At 42.7% G+C, this 16580-nt stretch overlaps 1 protein-coding gene across 2 annotated transcripts in view; it reads right to left on the bottom strand.

Annotated features, from left to right (window-relative positions):
- The window catches only part of VOPP1 (VOPP1 WW domain binding protein), a 103879-nt gene extending 87751 nt beyond the window's left edge, over positions 1–16128 (bottom strand). The window contains exons 1-2 of one of the 2 annotated variants that reach the window (XM_034761269.1): positions 16036–16128; positions 7444–7541 (exon numbers count right to left, since the gene is read on the bottom strand). In XM_034761269.1, the coding sequence (XP_034617160.1) occupies positions 7444–7494 (51 nt within the window). In that variant the 5' untranslated portion in view covers positions 7495–7541; positions 16036–16128. Of the gene's footprint in view, positions 1–7443; positions 7923–16035 lie in introns of those variants that run through there. The other variant, XM_034761268.1, reaches the window with a different exon arrangement.
- Between the last annotated feature and the right edge of the window lie 452 nt (positions 16129–16580).

Below are 16580 nucleotides of genomic sequence, written 5' to 3'. Positions count from 1 at the left end.
GTTCTATTCCTGACTCTGTCACTGACTAGTACATGAAGGTAGGCATACCATCGGTTTCCTCTTCTGTAAAATGGAGAGGATAACTCTTACCCAGCCTTTGAGATCTATAGATGGAAAAGTGTTCTCATTATTAACCAAAGCGATCAGCAAAATTGTAAGAATGATCAAAAGAAACCTTGCAGATCTCAAACACCGGAGTCTGGACCACCTTCAGCACAGGCATAAGGTTATTGTATTAGTAGAAGTAGTATGTGTGTCAGTATTGTGGTAGCACCTATGCCTCACGCTGCCCTGAAGCCTCACAGGCTGCTAATCCTGACCTCTTCACAATGCTACACCACTAGCGCTGGGCATTTGGTTTCTTATGTAGCCTTACAAGCAGGAGCGCCACCAGCTTTTCTGCCGCCCTAGGCGGCGGAAGGTCCCGCCCCGAAATGCCGCCCCCCCACAGAGGCAGCGGAAGGTCCTGCCCCCGAAATACCGCTGCGGTTGCCACCCCCCAAATTGTAGCGCCCTAGGCAACTGCCTAGGTCGCCTAATGGGTTGCGCCGGCCCTGCTTACAAGGTTGCTTAAGAAAAAGAATCAATGCAAGTTTCCCCTCATTCAAACTTCATGTTCTGACTGAGACTCAAAAAGAAGCCCATGGGACAAATGAAGAACTATGCCACGGGAATGCTGGGACCAGAATCAGACCCTAGTTGTAGTCTAGAATTGTGTTTCTAAATCCTTTCCATCCTGCAATCACTATCAGAGCCCCTTCCTATCTAGCTGGGGTCTAGTCAGGACCCCTCTCTCAATTTGCAGGAAATGAGGGCCAGAGAGTCTAAGTACTGAGGAACATGGGGTAAGCGATGTGGGGAAAATAAACACCACTCTGGAAAAGTTAACCTTATTTAAAGGTGACTTGCAGTGGAAAACAAGATTTGTGCTCCTTTTCACTCATTTATGGTATATGAAGAAGGCTTCAATGATTCTCATTTGCCCTCTCCCCACCTACTGCAAAAAAGTAGGATTTTTTTCTATTACAATCATAGGTCTTGTCTGTTTTATAACTAGGTAGATGACTTGGGAAGTAGGGAAATTATTAAATCTAAAGAGATTGAAAAATGGCCATTAAGAGGAAGACATTATTAATCAGACAGTTTAAAATTTTGTTAACAGCTATTTAACGTTAATGCTTAATACACAATTGGTAGTAAGGGCATCTTTGTTAAAGATTCAGCATCTCTGCCCCTTCAGTTAAGGTGTGAAAAAGCCACCTGTGTGTATTAAGTCATCCAAAACTAGATCCAATAAAACTAGGGAAGCCCAAACTTGACATTCCTGATAATCCCAAGATAACACAGGCAGGAAAAAAATATTAAAATCCTCACTATTCAGACCTTCATTATCTCCCCTTGCCACTTTTTGGCAGGACACCTTTCAAAGTTCAGGGCCTGGAAAACCCTGGCCTTGGAGTACTATTTTTTAAAACCAATCAAAAACTTGGCCCCCCAAAAAGACAATTTTGAAACTTAGAGGTACGTTAATTATAAAAAAAATCCTGAGGTTTTGAAAACTTTGCTAAAGATCTTTGAAGTCACCATAACAAACTACAACTTCACAAAAAGGCTCCTGCATGCTGAAAGAATGGAGGAGACAGGCTGTATTGCCATAGACACAAAACACAATATTAAACTGATAAGTGCATGCAAACTATGGGAAACTCCATCAGCTAAGTGGGAAGTAAGGAGAGCAAAAGGGGGTCAGAGAGAGAAAGTGCGACTTCCTTTTATAGAAAGCATGATGACAAGTGCTAAGTATTTGTGAGAGCTTTCTATAAAAAAACAACTCGGTGATATAACAAAACAAAACAAAAAACCCCACACAGTAAAGAAAACTCACAGCAGGCATATCCACCTGGGACTAATTCCCCAACCTCTCCATACAGCAGGCAAATGGTTCTCAAGAACCTCTCTCTTGCTGTTTCTAAGGTACCACTATTGCAATTAACATGGAAATGTTCTCACTGACAATAATAAAGGGGCTCAGTGTGCAACCTGAAGCCGCCTGCCTGTAATTCACTGCAGTACTGTCCAGAGACAGGGGAGACTTGGCTCCTGCCAGCCCTAGTTGTATCACAAAACAATAAGTCATACTAAGCGGCTCTCTTCCTTCACTCTGTGATGCAACAGCTACTTTCCAACCAACAGCAAGAGAGAAAGGAGACACAGAAAATCATTTTCATGCTGCTGAGCCCCTGTGCATCTTGAAACGAACAGATGGGAAAGGGTCAGCGGACACATCTGCAGTAACATTCTCCATCACATGGTAAAGGTGTTATGTTATGCAGGACAAATGGACAGAAAAATGCTCTTGGCAGTCCTTTTTAGTGGGTTGTGCATGTGAAGCATTCCCCCTCCTCCCCCCATATGCTGCCAACCACAGGTAAAGTTTCTTATCCATGTGATTTTAATAGCGCATGGTTAATATCAGTGGTCTTTTATTGACAATCACTTGTCATGGAGATCACACACACACCATTTAATGAGTACAAACAATGAGAACTTTGTGGTTTAAAAAAAACCCAATCTTAAGAACTCTGCCTGTATCTAAATGGACCAAAGGGCTTTTTAGACTGGTTTGTTTGCCTTTGCTAACATTTTTGTTCACATAAAGGGAGGTAAAGAAGTTTTATGAACAGCCTGAACTATTAAGTTTACCTTACATCCCATACCTTGAATCTCATTTAAGTCTATGCAAAAAATGAGACAGCAATTACACAAATGGAAAGAAGCTTGCAATTTTTGCTTTTTTATTTTGGATTTATTTACAGTTAAAACAATTTGATCAGCAAATTATGTCTGTTGCCTTGTACTCAAAAAATAATACTTTGTTCTTCTTTTAGTCTACCTTTCATCTGACGATCTCTACGTATTTGACAAAGATTGATTAATTTAACCTCACCATACATCTATCAAGTAGACATAGCATGTATCATTCATCATACATATTTTACAGAGGCCAGCGCTTACATTTTCAGAAGCACTCACACATTCTGATGGCCTCCATTTTTGGATGGCCAACTTAAGACACTTATGACTTGCTTTCCACTCACACTTTCAGCTGTCCACAGTGGGACCTGCAGGTGCTCAGCTGCTCTGAAAATAAGGCTCTAGGGGATCTCCTGTTGACCATCCAACTGAAGCATCTAAAATTAGAGGACACTTTTGAAAAATTCAGACCACACAGCAGACTACCTGCAGAATTGGGAATAGTATACCTAGATCCTGTGAGCCACCTATAGAACATCTCATTTGCATAGTGTTGTAACTAACATAATACCCTTTAGCAAAAGTAGATCCTAAAATGTTCAATTCAGTCTTCCCCATCAGTGATTTCAAGCTTCATAAATACAATGGCCTGGGCCTGCTGCAGAGGTTGACATGAACACCCATCCCGAGAAATAACCCGCAAGTAGATCTTGTACCCTTGCTCTGGCTGGCAGAAGGCCTAATTTAATCCAGGGGGTTTTCAACAGTGTCCTAAAGGCAGTGACTCATTATTAAAATAATATTTTAAATATATAGAGCACCCATGCCCAAAAGCCACTGGGTGTCTAAAGAAATAAAGGCAGGGTAACACGATACATTCCAGAACTGGCAAACAAATATTCCCATTGGACCCACTTTCCAACCCTCTATAAAGCTGGCCCACATAAAACTAAAACAAATTAAGCACAGGACTGTTACAGGAGTCACAGCTGTAGCAATAGATAATATGAGATAATATGATTGGCTATATAAATGCCCCAACTGCTCATGGATTTCAAGAGTGCATCTGGGCTCTTTGGAAAAATAGGATTTTTGAGACGCAAGAACCTCTGCATAGCACACACTGCTATTGTGGCACAAAACTGATTTTTGACTAACCAGGTTCATTTTTAAAAGAAAGACAAATGTACATTTAGCAATGGTCATTTACTTCTTGAGGGATCCTAAATTACCTGTGCAGCTATCTGCCTTATGGTTTTGCACTTCCGTCCACCACTGTAGTATTTGAGAGCCTTCCCGTTAAATAGACAGACAATAATGAAGTCAATCGAGCCCAGACCCACTGATTTCAATGGAAGTTAGAAGCCTAAATACCTTTGTGGATCCTTGAAATCTCTGGCTCTTCTTCCATTTGGGGTTCTAAAAATCTCTGCTTGGGGCAGAGTTGCTTGTTTGTTTTATTTTTTTCAGAAGAAAAGAGTCAGTGATTGATGTTGTAAATGTCTCTCTAGTTATGGTGGGAACCCTTTGTCAAATAGGAAAACCTCTGAATTAACTGTCCATCCCCACCATATCTGCTTGCAATAAGTTTCCATGATAAATACATTTCAAGCCCTGCTATACAGAGCAGCATGGTCCTGCAAACAGCACAGAGAGCCAGGAATTTAAAGTGTTCTAATCTCTGCTCTGACACTGACCTCCGTCATTAGCCTCGGGCAAGTCATTTAATTGCTGTCTCAATTTCTCCCTCTAAAATGGAAATAACAACATCTGTCTGACTGGAGTGTTGTGAGGTTAATGAATTAGCCAACGTTAACTTTGGAGAACATCTAGAGATATTTAAGAAGATATGGGTCTAGTATCTGAGGTTGAATTTAATATATATTCGTTTGTAATCATGTTGTGTTTTTCGGATTGCCTAAATATAAATATTGTTTTATTATTTAGATGTAGAAATGTTTTATAGGGTGTATTTTGTGCTATTTAAGCAAATAAATAAAATACTTTATAAGTTAATGGTTGTAAAGTGCTTTGACAATAATCGATTCTAAGTATTTATTATTATTACAATTACTTCTATTGCGGTAATGGCCTGGGAATCCCAAAAAAGTCTGAATGAAAAAAAGCATGACACAGCTAACACTACTTTTAAATATTAAATTAGTTCATGTAGAAGCTGCAACCTGGATAAAATAATCATGTAGCAAGTCAATCTCATGCACCAGTCATAAGGCAGTCAGTACACCTTACCATAGATTTCAGAAGTTTCACTCAAAAAAACCCGTCACATTTCTTTGATCCAGTGGTTTATGCTCAACAGTTCTTAAACGTGAGCCTTTTTCTACATGCTATTACTGATAACAATCTACAATACATTTTATTTATGCAGCACCTAATGTATAAAAATATCCTGAGCTTTACAAAACAAATCCAGATGGCAAAACAAACATACCAGATTAAAATCAGTATAAAACCTTAAATAAAATCAACATGGAGGTATACCCAAAGAGGATTTATGCAAATTACTTTTCCAACCACACCAAATCCCAACATAACATGTATTATAGACCAAAGACAGCTAATCAAATAGATCTTGCATGTGCAAAACCTCCCACATTTTCTGATGAACAATTCCCTTTCTGGTTTATTTTATTGCTTTTCTTCAAGTCTGTTTCCTCTTATTCACACTTTGCCTCTCGTTCTTTATAGTGAATTTTTGCAGAGTCCAAGAGCAGAGTCCATGGAAGGCACTGGACCATTTTCACAGCTGGTGAAAAAGGCACAACCCAGTTCATTTGAATAGAATTAAATCTACTTATACCAATGTGATTTTGTCCATCCCCGTCCTGTTTTTTCCCCTTAAGTGTGACAATTATGGATGGCATAATGGCCAATATACCAGGAATAGTTCATCTAAGTGGGTGGCATAAACCTAAAAAGAAAGAACATGGATTCTAAAAATATCCATTTCCTGAAACACTGCATCATTATGTAGATACTAGTCGTTTTCCAATCAATCAGTTTTCTCTTTTTGCAACAACCATATTCCTTCTCTAAACTATCCAGCACAGAGAACTACATCATTTCCAAAGCTTTAAACTACCAGACGGCATCCAAAGGGTCAAGTGTTCAAAAAGCACATTAAAGTAAACCACTTAGGTCTTCTGGAAATCAATGAAATACACCGTACCGGGAAGTATTTGATAAGGAAGAGACTGAAGTGCATTGGCAAAGCTGTGAAAGGGGAGCTCACACATGGCAACATGCCTGCATCAAGCCTGGTTCACATCAGTGTAATGCCATGCTTTTAGGTGCACTGAATTCAACCCCAAAAGTCAAAACAAGAAATGAGAGTACAGCTGATCTTTTTATTAAAAGCATGTGGATCTCACTCCCTACAAAGTCACCCTTCCAGCTCTGTGATACAAGTACAAGGCTTAAAATAACTTTTTTAAATTAACATAAAGCTGCACTTTCCCCCTTTTGTTGTAACTGCTAAAGCTAAATATGAAACTACCAAAATCATCCAGGAAGTCTAAAATAGAGTGTTCCTCACTCTCTCCGGAGTCTGTTCATTCTGATGCCAATATTGGCAACCATCCATTTTATATAATACATTTCATCAACAAAAGGGCACCAGTCCAAAAACTGGATACATCTTCCAGTCCAATCCTAGCTGAAATCTGCTCATTCCCACAAGGGTGAATCTGTGCAGCATTTAACACCTACCTAAGACGCTAACCAACCCAAAGTGCTTCAAGACAAGGTAGCGTTCAACAGTTAGTGTTCCAGAATACGTGTCTGTTACTGAATCAGTTCCAACACAAGAATAATGTACAAATGAAATTCAGCATACAGCTGAATACTAATTATAAAACGTTAGTTCTTAGAGCTTCTAAATTGCCAATTTTGTATAGCCAAGAATAGTTTCATTTGCCCATAACTATCACCATACCAGTATTCCCTGTATACTCTCCTTCCCATCAACACCCTGCTGCACCTCCCTGAGAACTAGCACACTCAGTCCTACAAAATCAAGTCAATTTCAGCATAGAAAATATTTTTACAACAGCCCCACTACAAAGCTGCTTTTTAAGTTTTTCAGATGCCCATAGGAGTTTTCCATGGCTCCTAGGGGACTAAAAGCTTTTTCTTCCCCCATCTGTACAGTTATAGCTTGTGAGCATCATTAATATTTGACTACATACAGATTTCTCTCTCAAAAGGTTAGTGTTCCCCTCTACTGGGGGAAAAAAATACACAACAGCACAAGAAAGGAGGGAAAGAAAGATGTGGGATGGGTGATCCAGAGTGAGAAAAATGAATCCGGAATCTCAAACCACCCATTTAAGAATCAAAAATGAAAATGTATTCAAGGTCTCCAAGGCCGATAGCACAAAATACATTATAGTTTTGATCTTCAGAGGGGAAAAGGGACACACATAGAGGGACTCCCAGGATGGGGGGAACAAGGCCAGATTTGGGGAGACATGACCACATAGATCCACTTTCTGCACTAAGTGATTTGCCATCATTTAAAAAGTAATCCGACCAATCTGAATACATAAATGCCATGATTAATAATAAGATTTTTAATATATCACCAGAAAATCTATTTGCACACAACAGAAGAATAGTTATTAAGTTTAAAAAATAGAAATATATATATATATATATCTTCAATCTTACCCCCAGAAACAAGGAGAGCAGGAATATGACCCACTGCTGGAAATGGTTCATTTCGCCTCTTCTTTCTGTATCCTTATTTTCTCAGGTGCACATGAAAGCTGTCAACAGAGCAAGCCCCATCACTGTCACTGGGGGGGAAGGGGGGCAAGAAGAGGATCAAGGGGTGAGCATGGCGGGGGCGATGCCCTGATTGGGTGGGGCGGTAGGGTGGGTTTGGGGGGAGGAGGAGCAGTGCACACACAGAGGGATCCCCTGGCTGGGGGGAGACAAGGAGAGATGGGGAGCCACGCCCACCCCGATCCCCTGGCGAGGGGGAGAAGGTCAGGGCTGGTCAGTCCGCAGTCAGGCTGCCCTGCGCCCTCCCGGCCAGCAGCTGCGGGGGAACCGTCCGGCGCGGGGAGCCTGGCTCGGGGCCGCGGGAGCAGCAGCGGCAGCAGGGAGCGGATCCCGGCGAGAGCGGCTGAAGCGGCACAAAGAGGCCCGGCGCCGCGGGGCGGGGAGAGAGGAGCGGCGGGGACCCGCCCCCGGGACCGCCCCGCGGCGCTTCCTGGCCAGGGAGCCGCCGCCAGCTTGGGCCGGGAGCAGAGCCGGGCTGCGGGCCGGGGCTGCCCGGGAGGAGACGGGCGATGGGGCCGCGCCCCGGCCGCAGGAGGAGGGAGCTGCTAGGCACCTGGATGGCAGAGCAGCCCGGAAGGGAAGGAGACCTGAGCCCGCTGCGCTGCCCTGCAGCCTCCCCCTCGCTGCGGGCTGGAGAGTTCCCGGGCCTGGCCTCCTGCTGCCCAGCTTCCTGCTGTCCAAAGCGCGCCCAGATTTTCATAGGCGCGAGGCCAGGGCTGAAAACCTGCCCGCTCCTTGTGCCAAACGGCAGCGGCTAACGCCAGGCCTGGAATGGCTGCGGGGGGGGGGGGGTATAAACGGCCATAACAGAAAGTGTCCATCAGGCAGCCTCTCTGGTCAGGGCCCATGTTCGGTAGGTGGGATTCATGAGGACACTTGAGGCTCCCCGTTGGTGTTGTATGTTCCACGGCCCCTCAGAGGATGAAGGTACCTTGTAGAAGGATTTAGGAACAAATTTTCAAAAGTAACCACTGAGTTTGGATCTTCCATTTCCCACTGGTACGGCTGCCAGTCTGTCACGGAGGTCGTGGTTTCCGTGACTTTCCAGGACTTCCGTGACATCTGCAGCAGCGGTGTGGCTGACCCTAGGGCTGTCCAGCTGGGAGAGCCCCAGGGCCCACTGCCCCTACCTCTGCTTGGGTAGCCCCAAGCAGCTTGACCCAGGGGGACGCCAGAGCAGCAGGGGACCTGGGCACTGCCCTGGAGCAGCGGTCTCGGACCAGTCGCTGCACCCTGGGGGCTGTCCCCCCAGAGCAGCAGCGGCGCCCTGGCGGCCCCCAGGGCATCTAAGATTTAGTCAGGGGTATTTATAGTACAAGTCATGGACAGGTGAGGGGGCCATGCATTTTTGTTTATTGCCCGTGACCTGTTCATAACTTTTACTAAAAATACCTGTGATTAAAACGTAGCTTTACTCATTGGCCAACGTGAGATATCCTGGCCTGGATTGGTCAGATATTCCTAAGCATCCACTGCACCCACGGAAGGCAATAGTAGCTGCAAAGTGAAGGTCCCCATTTTGGCCAACATCAAGGACTGAACCAGGGGTCTCAGACCTAAAAGCAAGAGTCTGTGCCGTTTAAATTAAAAAGGTAGGAAAGAGCTGTAACAGACTTGCAGCCTCTGTGACTTGGACATAGAAGAGAACATCTCACACACTGACTGGTGGGTTACACACACCATCTAGTAAAATCAGATCCAAGTTATTTCAGTGGCTATTTTTGAAAATTTGGCCCATAATCCTTAATGTGAAATGAGATGCAATGCATATACATAACTGTCTAAAATCAAATGTAGGCTTAATAGTCTTCAATTACAGGGTTCTGTCCTCAACTTGCATTAGAATTTAACTCACTTTCCCTCTACTCCTAAGGGCATTCTGCACAAAATAGTTACAGTTTCTGCACACAATATTTTAAAGCTCTGCAAAATTCTGCACATTTTATTTGTCAATAAATTAATTTGGAGGTGCCAGCATGGCAGTGGGGAGCACAGGCCACTGGCTGCAACGAGGTGGAAGATCACCCAGCCGCCCTCTCCCTCCCCACCCCCCGACATAGACTCGGTGGTGAGGCTGCACTTGACACTGACACAGTGCAAGGACCAGGCCTGCCCCAGAAACATCCCAGGGCTCTGCCCCTTTGCATCAAACGCACCCGTGGGTCACACATATAAGAGGTTTGGGGAAGCTAAGCTTCCCCCCAAAAATGCTGGCCATGCAGGAGAGCAAATGCCACGGATGCTGCGCAGGTCACCTCTTTTTGGAGGTGCACTGGCCTGCAACCTTTGGAGCGCCAGAAGCAAAACTCCCTAGAACTGGAAGCAACTGGCGCCCAGACTGTGGCCCTGACCGCACTTCACCCCAGGCTCCACCCCCGCTCTGTGTCTTCCCCAGGGACCTGTGCTCTCTCCACCTCTTCCCCCTAGGCGCCTCCCACCCACCATGGAGAGGAGCAGCCAGCCAGGACTTAGGGGAAGCAGCGGAGAGAAGCAAGGAGGGAGGCATCTGGAGAAGAGGCAGAGAGGGGTGAGGGTGGTCTTAGGGGAAGAGGAACAAGCAGCAGGTGGGCAGGGTGGGCCTCAGGGGAAGAGGCAGAGAGCAGGGTGGGCTCGGGGAGGAGGCAGAGTGAGGGTGGGGCCTCAGGGGAAGAGATGGAGTGAGGGTAGGGCCACGGTCTGGGTGCCTGTGACCCCCCCTTTCAGGGAGCTTCCAGCATTGTGGGTAAGCCTCCCCAAATGGAAGACTCACACACAGCCCATGAGTGAGCCAGGTATGGGCAGGCAGGTGTCTGACCCAGCCCTGGCCCCAGCTGCTCCGTGCAGGGGAAGAGGAAATCTTGTCTTCTCCCTCCCCTAGTCCAGACTAGCAGCTGAGCCTGGTGCTCCTGCATACATTGATGGGAGCTCTGTGGTAACAGAGAGATAAAGGGAGAATTCTGGCTGCAGAATTGGCAATTGGGAAGGAACTGGGAAGAAGAGAAGGGGCTGGGAAAAGTCAGAGGAGAGAGAGAGCGCATACATGAGGAAAGGCTTGGAGAAGGAAATTAGGGTCCTATGACCTAAGGTTTTTTGCTGGCCTCAGAGGCTAGCTCTGTCTGTACTTCCAGTTGATAGCCCACTGGCCATGTACAGTGCCCAGAGTGGCTGACAGCCAGCTGTTAGGTATTCTTCATTCTCTAAATAACCCAATACACATTACTGACACCAAGTTAGAGTGAGGATCAATCAGGTGTCAGGAGTTTTATCTTGGTAAAATGAGGGAGTCAACAAGCATGTGGACAAGGGGGATCCAGTGGCTATAGTGTGCTTAGATTTTCAGAAAGCCTTTGACAAGGTCCCTCACCAAAGGCTGTTAAGCAAAGTAAGGGAAGGTGCTCTCATGGATCAGTAACTGGTAAAAGGATAGGAAAAAAGGGTAGGAATAAATGGTCAGTTTTCAGAATGAAGTGTGTCCCCCAGGGGTCCTTACTGGGACCAGTGCTGTTAAACATATTCATAAATTATCTGGAAAAGGGGTAAACAGTGAGGTGCCAAAATTTGCAGATGATACAAAACTACTCAAGATAGTTAAGTCCAAAGTAGACTGTGAAGAGTTAAAGGGATCTCACTGGGTGACTGGGCAACAAAATGGCAGATAAAATTCAATATTGATAAAAGCAAAGTAATGCACATTGGAAAACAATCCCAACTATACATATAAAATGATGGGATCTAAATTAGCTGTTGCCACTCAAGAAAGTTTGTTCTTTAAAAACATCCACTTAATATGCAGTGGCAGTCAAAAAAAACCCCTAAGAATGTTGGGAATCATTAGAAAAGGATAGATAATGAGACAGAAAATATCATAATGCCTCTATATAAATCCGTGGTATGCCACAGGTTGAATACTGCATGCAGGTCTGGTCACTCCATCTCAAAAAAGATATATTGGAACTGGAAAGGGTACAGAAAAGGGCAACAAAAATTATTAGGGGTATGGAAAGCTTCCATATCAAGAGAGATTAATAAGAGTGGGACTTTTAGCTTGGAAAAGAGACAACTAAGGGGGATATGATAGAGGTCTATAAAATCATGATTGGTGTGAAGAAAGTAAATAAGGAAGTGTTATTTACTCCTCATATCCCAAGAACTAGGAGTCACCAAATTAAATTAATAGGCAGCAGGTTTAAAAACAAACAAAAGAAAGTATTTCTTTACACAAAGCACAGTCAACCTGTGGAACTCTTTGCCAGAGAATGTTTTGAAGGCCAAGACTATAACAGGGTTCAAAAAAGAACTAGATAAGTTCATGAAAAATAGGTCCGTCAATGGCTTTTAGCCAGGATGGGTAGGGATGCAAAACCATACTTTGAAGTGACCCTAGCCTGTTTGCCAGAAGCTGGGAATGGACGATAGGGGATGGATCACTTGTTGATTACCTGTTCTGTTCATTCTCTCTGAAGCACCTGGCATTGACTACTGTCAGAAGACAGGATACTAAGGCAGATGGACCATTGGTCTGACCAATATGGCTGTTCTTATGTTCTCATGAAAAGAAAAGGGACGGACAATACTTTGTCAACAGGAGATATGGTTGCTGAGGGGGAGAAAATTCTGGACTTGAAGGAAATAGTAGAGCCTAGTGACATACCTCACCTCACTCATAGTGTATCTATTACTCTTGATGGAAATTATCTTTGTAGAGAAGGATATTGATATCCAAACCCATAAAATTCTCTCCCAACCAAATGCTAAACTGAAAGAACAAAAGTAGCTCAGGGCCCAGGAATAAAAAGTTTCAGATTTCATATAAGCCCTGCCTAGGCTCCATCAAGTGGTATTAGTGCTCTTCCGTCATCTTTGTTTGGACTCCAGGGGCCACATTCATCCCTGGTGTAAATCCTCTACATTTAATAAAATTACACTAGAAATTCACTTAGCCCAGCATGTAGCATTTTTGTCGTCTGTGAAAGCATGTGTTTCAGAAAAACCATTTGCAACTTGTCTATCAAATAAATGAACACTTTCTTTCTACCACACTACAACGCATCAGCAATGCATCTAGGAGGCACATGTTGCACCAATCAAATAGAACAGCTGACTTGGACAAGCCTTTTCTTCTGGGCAATTTCTCTAAATAAAATTTAATCCGTATTTCACATTCTGATTTTCCTGTCTCTTAAGACAACATTTAAATGGATTAGCACTTCAAAGAATAGCCCCCCTGTGCCACTATCTGGGCATAAAAACAAGTTTAGAAAACCCACAGAATAAAAGTTAACACTTATCACAAAAATGTTTTTATTGAAAATTAGTTCTAAAGCCATTATGAAATATATGGTCTCACTGGGGCTGTGTGTAAAATAAATATGGTAACCACTATACTATGAAAACAGCTAATACTATATTATCTTTCATTTCCCTATTTGTACTGTATTATATATTGTGAACTATTTGTATTAGCATAGCACCTAGGTGTCCGTGTCTTGGACCAGAATCCCATTTTGCAAGGTGCTATGAACAGAATAAAAAAGATAATCCTAATTATATATGTAAAACTGCTTCTTTATATTTGTCGAAGAAAAACCAGTCATTAGTTCGTGATTTGTTGTTAAAGGTTTGTAACATTCCTGTACAAGTACATTTTTAAAGCTTTTGTTTCAGAAAGATGTAAATGTAACTCTTCTTTGGGTAATGTTGATTTTAACAAAAGAAATATAAATAACTTGTCATCTTTAAAACACATACAAGACACTTGCTGAAATAGCTTGGATGGGAGAGTATTAGGCTAAAGAGATATGGTAAAAGTCCCATTGTTCAATCCTAGGTTGTGGAACTCTTCCCCTCCCCACCCGCACACTCACTTTTTACCTACAGCCTGGATTCTGCAGTCACATGCAGATATGAACAGCTTCACACACAACAGTAGTCCCATTTGCTGGATCAGGGCCTAAATTACCACCAGACTGCTCAAAATAATGATGACTAATTTCTTATCTTGATCACTATAACTGGCTAATAACTAACCATTGTAGCCCTAAGGATTAATCTGCTTGTTTGTATAAATATATCTTTTCTTATAAATTTGAGTATTTGATGTAATAGGATTATAGATTTATATTAAAAATAGGTTTGGCTGTAATGCAAGAGACCTACAGGCCAAAACCTTGTATGTTAAGCTAAGGCAAAGTTAGCACATTTTGGGACCCTTACCCAGAAAAGTAAAAATAGATAAAACACCCACGCAGATGTCTAGAGACCTTTTGCCTAAACCAATAGACAATTACAGATGGCATAGGGGATTTTTCAGTGTTGTACCCACAGAATTAACAAGTACACCACAAGTGCATACATACCTGTCATCCATATGCACATACATACTAGCCTATAAGGTAAGTGTATCCTAACATTTCTGTGGGGGAAGGATGAAATTTGGGCATAAGAGGAAGGATTTCTGACCAATGCCCTATAAAAAGGCGATTCATCTCGCCATTTGGGAGGCAATTCTACCCACCCACCTACTCTTTATTGCCTCCACCTTCAACAACGTATCGATGCTACCCATCTATGACGGCTATTAACTATTAATAGGCCGTACATTATTTCTTTTCAAACTTTAAGTTTTAAGGGAACTAGGCTAAGCTTGGTTACCCTACGCTTTATTTCAGTTTAAGGCTTATTGAGTTAAGTTAAAGAGTAAACAGCTTTAACAGCTATGCATTTAGCTTCCTCTGCCAGAGGTGTGAAAACGGAACTGCCAAAGGTGTTGTCCCTTATTTTCCAACACTGGGTTATTAAAACAAAGTGTGAGTATTAACCAAAGTTTGCAGCACATAATATTGTATTATCATATCTATCTCTTGAATAACAATAATACAAAAACAGTAACTCTGTAATTCTAACTGTTTTACCATTTGCTTACTATTTCATTGATTTTAATAAAAGGTCTTTGTGACTATATCTGTCTCAGTGTAAGCTTCCTGTCATACCCCTGAAGGTCCTTTTATAAACTCTGTGAAGCCTGATTCAGGACAAACTTTATCTTCGGATCAAACAAATTGGCGAGCCTAAACCCATACTAATTAATATCCATAATAATTATTAATATTAATTAAAAAATAAAATAAAGTGTATAAATTAAATCAACATTACTAACACACCCCAAATCAGGCTACAGGCTGGCGAGACAGCCAGGAGTTTCAAGGAGTGTGTGACGGGAATTTTTAGGAATTCCAGGCATCCTTAGACCCTTAAGAAATCTCACCTGAGGCATAAGTAAATGGTTAAAATTACAGATATTTACAAACTTCCTCTCTCTTAAAAAAAAGCAGAAGCCTCATTTCCTGTGACTGTGGCTTGGCACCAGTTCCAGTATTTCCGGTTTAACTTAGAAGTTTAATTTTAAGGTTTTTGAATATAATACTGCAGGATAAAGTAATAGAGTTTTTGACTAAAGTAATATTATTTAAAGTGATACGCGTGTTTAAGGGGTTTTGTAAAGGTTGAAGTTATAACGAATGGTACCGATAAGATATTAGCAGTAGCGTTGGATCCGATGACCCACACTAGTGGTGGCGGGGGAGTTGACAAAGCAAGGTATTAATCGCCGCCAAAAAGGCTGCAATAAATCAGAACATGAACAGTTCAAAGATACCTTATTTCAGTCCCCTTAACCCTCCTGGATTGCACCTCTGATCCATTTGCCTCAGTATTCCCCAGTATTTGGCAGGTCCCGACAGAGGGAAGAGATCTCTCGATTTGCTATAAGCCATCAAGGGAAGAGAGGGAACATACCCCCATCCCTCTATTTTATTTACTTGGGACTTATTGAACGAAGTGTACAAACCGGTTAGGGGTGTTATTTCCTGTTGTTTCTGTGAAGGGACGCCTTCAGTTTCAGAGTAAAGCAACAGAGTATTTATTCTAGTTTATTAAATAAGCTAGTAAAGCTGTAGAATTTAAATGAGTTCTCTATTTTGTATTAAGAGTGTTAAAAGAGAAGCAAGGGCAAGAGTAGAGTCTGTTGGAGTTGCCCGCAGTCTGGCTTTAGAAAACTTTGCCAGGAAATATATTCAAGAACATGAAGGAGGTTTAGAACAGCTGAGGAATAACGAGATGATTTCTGAGCATAGTAACCATGGGGTTTTGTAAGTGAGATATTTGATGAAGAAACAGAGCAGAAAAAGAAAAGGGCTAAATTGGTAAAGGGAATAGCTGTTGAATGCCTGCTCATGGCTTGTAGTTCGCTGGGAAAGAAATTGAATACAAAAATAGAGTTACTCAGGGAAGCTCGGCAAATGCTGGTGGCCTATAGAGTAGACTGTGGTCGAACGTTGGAAAAGATTAAAGAAGTTGAAAGGGGAGAAGATATGGTAGAGGAGGATAAAGAATCGATTCCCATTCCTATTGGCATGGTGGAACCGACAAAGGTAGAAAAACCTACAGGGCCAACAACTAGAAGTAGGGCAAGAGAATTAGCTCAGGCTGATACAGTACCTTTAGAAGCGGAGTTGGAGATTGAGTCTGAAGAGCCACGAGGAGAGTCAGAAGAGGAAGTTGGCAGTGCAGAAGCTAACGGCAGTCTGCAGATAGAAAAAGGAAGTCCTAAGGTGGCACCACAGGAGGCGGAGATGAGTGTCAGAGAAAAAGCGGCTAGTGATGCAAAAGAGGAGATGAGCAAAGCAAAGGGGGAGGAAAAATTCTCTCCTCTGTTAGTGCCAGTCCCTGATAGTGAAGAGGCAGTGCCTTTAGAGAGTGTCATTGTTCAGGAATTAGAAGATGCAGTATCACAAGTGACACGAGTAGCTAGTGCATGTGATGTAGTAATCTCGAAGTTACAACAGAGAGAGCTACAACAACCAAGGAATAGAATTCCTGCTCCTCCACCCAATATTACATTAGCACCATATAGAGTAGAAGATCCAGTCCCTTTGGATGGACATTTATTGGCATTTGGACAATCAACATTGCCTAGACCCCAAGAATTTTGTGGACCCCTTATGCCCCTTTGGTATATGCTGGTATCACCTGGTGTACTGGTA

Source organism: Trachemys scripta, chromosome 2 (assembly GCF_013100865.1).
Source record: "Trachemys scripta elegans isolate TJP31775 chromosome 2, CAS_Tse_1.0, whole genome shotgun sequence".
Classification (NCBI taxonomy): domain Eukaryota; kingdom Metazoa; phylum Chordata; order Testudines; family Emydidae; genus Trachemys; species Trachemys scripta.
The sequence above is the reverse complement of the archived record's forward strand: the minus strand, read 5'-3'. Positions and strand labels throughout refer to the sequence as shown.